Source organism: Gossypium hirsutum, chromosome D11, assembly GCF_007990345.1.
Source record: "Gossypium hirsutum isolate 1008001.06 chromosome D11, Gossypium_hirsutum_v2.1, whole genome shotgun sequence".
NCBI lineage: Eukaryota > Viridiplantae > Streptophyta > Magnoliopsida > Malvales > Malvaceae > Gossypium > Gossypium hirsutum.
The window spans coordinates 62610617-62616631 of NC_053447.1; the positions used below are offsets into that span (position 1 = coordinate 62610617).

Consider the following 6015-nt stretch of genomic DNA (forward strand, 5'->3'; position numbering starts at 1 on the left):
AATGTTTCTTTTTTATTTTTACCTTCCATGTTAAGTTTCTTGATTGAAATTCGGGTGCTAACCTTTTCCAACAAGACAATCTAACTTTGTGCTTAAATAATTAATAATAAGGAAAGATAAGGAGAAAATAAAAAAAAATGTACTAAGAAAAATTCAAAATAATTAAAATAATTAAAATAAACAAAATATAAAATATTATTATATTTCGTTTTTTTCTCATTCCCCTCAAAAGAAACAAGAAGAAAAAGGATGAATTTTCAACTTCTTCTCTTGTATAAAAATAGGTTATCCAATTCCAAACAACTATCACTTTCCTTTTCCTTCTTTATTCCAATCTAAATATATTGTAAAATACAAACGAACCAAGTCAATTGAATTCAATGAATTATTAAATTTTAAAACCAAATTTCTCGTATCACGTAAAAATGTGAATAACTAAGAGAAGGGTAAAATGTGATGGGGATGGTGTGACTGCTAAACTCAGATTGGTCCACTTGTATCCAGTCATTTTCTTTGTTACTTTCATTGGTACCTTGCTACAGTAAAATCAAGAACCAAAACAAACCTTCAACTCGGTGAGGACCATTCGCCTGCATTGTTATTCCATTGGCGCATTCAATGTGTTGGCATTGGCAAATTTGTTGTACCATTTTGATTGGAATGTCACAAATGGGACCAAAGTTGAAGATTTGGATATGATTTATAGGATAATGTATAATTTAGATTAATCCAACCCAATTGTTTTAAAGTTAAGACATATTACTCTTACCTAAACCCATCCAACAGTGAGAATGGAAGCAAAAAAGGCAAGATTAAACTAAACACTGATGTTTCCTTCACTACTAGGGTCTCGACAATTACATTACATACAATAACATATATGAGAGTAGAACATAAGTTGGTCTCCATGATGATGTTACAAATCTTGAAAGAAATATATAGAAGACAGTGGGATGGACGATTTTTATGTCTAAAATCTGCTTTTACATAAACAACAACAACACATGCATGCAACAAGAACAAAAAACTGGGGCATAGATCAACAACAAACACCATAAAAGCTTCCATAATGATAATCCACTTTTGCTACTAGTTGAGTTACACATCAAAATCACAATCCAAGTGATGGACATTGCTTTCTTGCATGCTCCGGTATCAGTTTCGCTGTTATCTCCTCCGGAACGCCTTTCAGTTCTGTGGTGGACATGATAACAATAACAATAATAATAATCATTCATTCTTAACGATACACATAAGGTTATTGCAAAGAAATGTTTACTTACCATGAGGTTTGAAGTTAAACAATGGCGGCAAGAAACGGCCGTTTGGCAAGCGGGCATTTGGATCACGCAACTCGTCAAAGAAAGGATGGATCAAGGCATCTAGCTGCAAAAAGCAACACTTGCAAAATGAGATACATGCATGAAGCAAATAAAAATATTAAGTAACGGTGATTCTTAAAATATTGTTTAAGAAACCCAAGACTTGATGTCAACAAGGACATAAGCAATGCAAGTCATTTGCTGATATTGTCAACTCCCTTTTTCATCATGAAGCATATTGAAGGAAAAACGTTGAAGCATAATAAAAAAAGGATTCTATATACTCACAGCAGAACATCGGAGATTCGGGGAGTATTGGAGTAATCTTGACACCAAATCAACAGCTTCAGGAGGCATACGCCTATGGAATATCTAGTACAAAAAATAATAACAATAATCATAATAATTGCATGACAAGGTTATACGAAAGACCACTTGCAAACCCTTTCTTTGATCCTTAATACCTTGTGCCATGGGTGAGCCTTAATCTGAGGGAATTTGAACTCTGTATAATTAGGATTCATGCACTTAATTTCTTCTCGGGTTGGAGTGCCCAAGACCTACAAAATAATCACATAATTATCATAATAAAAGTGAAACGGTCAACTTGACATTGGAAATGGACTAAAGAAGCTATAATGATGCCAAACAGGACACATACAATGGAAAAGTATTACAACCGAAGTTATACCAAAGTATAGATGTACAAGGAACATAGGTATTTCATGCCATTATTGTTAACAAAAGCACTAGTAGGAACAATGATGAATATGTCGATTTCATATAGCAATGAATAAGTCATCTCTTGAAGAAAATAAGTCTCCTTTCATTGAGACATTCCACAAAGAAAAGACATTATTGTAATAATAAGGATATATGCATATGCACCATGTGCGTACGTGTGTGTATAAATACATGCAAGCATTGCACTAACCACACAGTCAGAAATTTAAATACCTTAATAATCTCAACAAGCTGGTCGACCCCACTCTCACCAGGAAACAAAGGCTGTGATAAATAGAAAAAAAATAATACGGAACACCAAGCTTAGTTTAAGGTAACGATAACAATCATAAACCTTATATGGACAAGCTTCCTACCTGTCCAAGTAACATTTCAGCAAGGACACAACCAGCAGACCAGATGTCAATAGCTGTAGTGTACTCAGTTGCTCCAAATATTAGCTCAGGTGCTCTATAATACCTTGAGCAGATGTAGGATATATTTGGTTCCCCTTTCACCTACCATGATAAGAAAATATAAAATAGTAAGACCTAAGCAGAACTCAAAGATTCATAAACAAGTAAAGACAATCGTGATTAAAACCTACCAAAACTTTCGCACTTCCAAAATCACACAGTTTAACTTGATGAGTATGCGGATTTACCTACAGGGAGGAAAGTGTAATACATCAAGATCAAGTTGAAAGCGAACAGACTTAGAATTTACAGGTAAAGGCTACCACTAATCAACAAACAAGGAGGCATCATGTCACAGTAGAAAGAGGTATTTGAACGTACCAAAAGGTTTTGCGGTTTGATGTCCCGATGACACACACCAATGCTGCGGTGGATGTAAGACAAAGCTCTAAATATCTACCAAAACATCAACCTTTGTTAGCATCTCAAATGATTCAATTTAAAAGAACACAAAAGAAACCAAAAATTTAAACACCAGCTTTGTACCTGGTATGTATAAAGCTTAACATATACCAACGGCATCCTTTGGTTCAACTTGTTATAGTGCTTGATTACACGATGAACAGTTTCAGGTACATACTCAAGTACCAAATTAAGGTAAAGTTCATCCTTCTCAGTTGTTGAAAAAAAGCAATGTTTCAAAGCCACAACATTTGGGTGGTCAAGAAGTCGCATTGTTTGCAGCTCACGGTTCTTGTACCTCTTATCTTGAAGAACCTTCTTTATAGCAACAGTTTCACCCGTCTCCAAGCACTTTGCCTTTTAAAAAACCAAGAACAAAAATGAAAAATAACAAACATCCATTACTAACCAAAAAAATGAAGATTAGCAAGTTATGCCACCTTTAACAAAACAAACAAGAGGTCCTTACCTGGAAGACAACTCCAAATGATCCATGTCCAACCACACGTTCAGCCATGTAACTTATCGTCTGGCATTTATAGTGTTATATTAGAATATAACATGTAATGAAATAAAATCAGGAAGAACAATGACTAACTTGTAACATTCACTCGTTGCAACTAAATATCAAGGAAGAAGAAAACAATACCTGTTTTGGCTGCCCATTTCTACCACCAATAGTTGTCACAATTATATGCCCTGTCTCAGTCCCGTTGCCGTCCACTACTGTTGCTTCCATTTCCTAAAAATTAGAACACAATTCATCAGCAGTAGCCGCATTCCTCTTTTTCAGTTTTCAAATGAAAGCTAGTAATATACTTGATTATTATTAAATTAACTTATTAGAAAATGCAAAAGCAGGGAATCACAATGATGAAGGAACAAAAATGCATACTTTGTCATCTCGGATTTTCATGTCGTTCATCTCCTCAGGTAACTTCTCAACACCGGCAGTACTAGATTCTCTTAAACCAGAAGTAGGCACCATGCCCACGGAAGCCATCTTTAAGACAAAAGAGTGTCCTCCTAATCCTGTTGATTTTCCACCTCACAGCCAATCATTTATCTGCAATACAAAAAGGGAAAAATAAGTTAAATAAACTCAACTAAGATACAACTAATATGTTTAAAAAAAAAAGCTCTATCATTAACTACACCATAAAATTAATCAAATTCACAATACACCCAAAAAACAATCAAGTGAACTAAGCCCTTTTACCCATGTAGCCATTCAAGTTACACAAAACAAAAACAAAAAAAAGATTCATCCCCAAAGCATAAATCTTTTAACTTTTTATCATATACATATGCAGGAAAATCTCTATATCTAGCTAAAAAAAGGCATATTAGGACATCATTCATACAAAAAGGAGCGAATAAGGCTTAACAAAATAAAATAGCAAATAAAAAAGAAACAAGAATGTTAGGGGAAATTTCATTAATCATAAGCCCATATTTTCAACTTTTTTAGGGAAGGGATTTTCATCATATAAATAAAGCTAATGATTAAGCACTCTTCAAGCAAATTAGCATCAACAACAAAGGAAAAAAAATCTTTCCCATTTAAAAGCTTTTCAGTGATACATAAAAGGGAGAGAGAAAAAAAAACAAGAGGATTACTAGAGGTGATATCTATAGAAAGGAAACCAAATAAAAAAAAACCCATCTTCAAATTTCAATAATAATAATCAAAAATTATTTTTTTTCCCAAAAAAAAGATCTCAGAGGTAAACTTGAACCACAAAAAATCTGTTTTTTTTTTTGAAAAACAACGTGCAGATCCAAATCTGACAACCACCAAGAAGATCGTACAAGAAACAAGCCGATCCAAAACAAAAGGAAAAAAAAGGGGGGGAACCCAGAAAGCCATTAATTCCATACATAAAAGGAAAAAAAAAACCCAAAAACAAAAAACATAAAAAAAAGGGAAAAAAGGGGAAGATATACATATGGATTGAAAGAGGGAATAGAGAAGGAGAAGCAGCAGCAGACTTGGTTGAGGCGACGCAGCGGTGAGGAAGAAGAAATGGGGGCTAAAAAAGAAATATATTAAGTTATATATTTCTGTATTGCAAAAATTGTTAATTTGTGATTGAATGGGTTAAAAATTTTGGTGGTTGACATGGTATTTCAGGTTTCTATTTTGGTTTTTGTTTTTATAACTTTTTTTTTCTATTTATTTATGTATATGTATATGCATATGTATATGTATATGTATATGTATATGTATATGTATATGTATCTATCCTGTATTCAACTGCTTACTGTATTTTATTATTTACAATTTTTTTGTCAAACTTTTAGGTATTTTATCTTCTATATTAAGTTATTATTCAAAAAAAAAGAAATTTATATTAAGTTGAATAGAGGGTTGTCTTTTTCTATGGGTAAATTACACTAATAAGTTTACACATTTTAATAACACAATTTTAAAAAGTTATAAAGTGATCATTAAATTATTTGAAAGAATTCGTTTAAGTCATTGAGTTGTTAAGTTTTTATTAAAAGCAAAATGTTCGAATAACAATCTCAGGTAACAATTTGACGATCGGTGCGGTGGATTAGTACTTCAATCGACATTAATGTCGAAGATTGGAAAAGAAAGTAGTTTGGATTTTGATTCAAAAATTCGTAATATTTAAAACTACTTCATCACAAAAAAAACTAAATATAGAAGAGAATAATAATGAAAGCTTTCAATTGATGTAACAGTGCGAAAACAATTAATGCTGTGCGAAAACAATTAATGCTATGCATTAACGATTTTAACAACTCAATGACGGAGAATTTTTGAATAATTCAATAACTACTTTATAACCTTTTAAGATTGATTGATCAAAATATAAACTTACAGATAGTTTAATGGCATCGGAAATAAAATATTTGAATCAAGTTGTTTTTTCAGGGGCTATTTTTTTTATTTATATGATTCAAACTCGATACTTCTAGTTAAATTAAACTATTTATCATTAATATATCTACATTATTATTTAAAATTTTAATCAAGTTAGTACCCAATCTCAATAATTGTAAATTTATTTAAATTATAAAACAATAAATATTATTTTTAGAATATTTTTATATAAAATCTA

The 6015-nt window shown here is 32.0% G+C and overlaps 1 protein-coding gene across 1 annotated transcript; it reads right to left on the reverse strand.

Annotated features, from left to right (window-relative positions):
* Nucleotides 1–812: 812 nt before the first annotated feature.
* On the reverse strand, nt 813–5118 carry LOC107927242 (shaggy-related protein kinase alpha). Its single transcript, XM_016858265.2, has 13 exons — nt 4871–5118; nt 3819–3989; nt 3573–3665; nt 3393–3452; nt 3008–3280; nt 2843–2917; nt 2653–2709; nt 2423–2563; nt 2280–2330; nt 1787–1882; nt 1611–1694; nt 1284–1386; nt 813–1194 (listed from the first exon to the last, which is right to left on the reverse strand). Exons 2-13 carry the CDS (start codon nt 3924–3926, stop codon nt 1112–1114), a joined length of 1224 nt encoding a protein of 407 aa, XP_016713754.2. The 5' UTR covers nt 3927–3989; nt 4871–5118; the 3' UTR covers nt 813–1111.
* Nucleotides 5119–6015: the final 897 nt, after the last annotated feature.

What these genes read in the sequence shown, in the direction of transcription:
- LOC107927242 (XM_016858265.2), bottom strand. Translation starts at nt 3,926, where the DNA reads ATGGCTTCCGTGGGCATGGTGCCTACTTCTGGTTTAAGAGAATCTAGT. An exon ending in TCAAACCGCAAAACCTTTTG is followed by an intron (nt 2,710 to 2,842) that starts GTACGTTCAAAT and finishes TCCTCCCTGTAG; the next exon opens with GTAAATCCGCATACTCATCA. An exon ending in TTGGAAGTGCGAAAGTTTTG is followed by an intron (nt 2,564 to 2,652) that starts GTAGGTTTTAAT and finishes TTATCATGGTAG; the next exon opens with GTGAAAGGGGAACCAAATAT.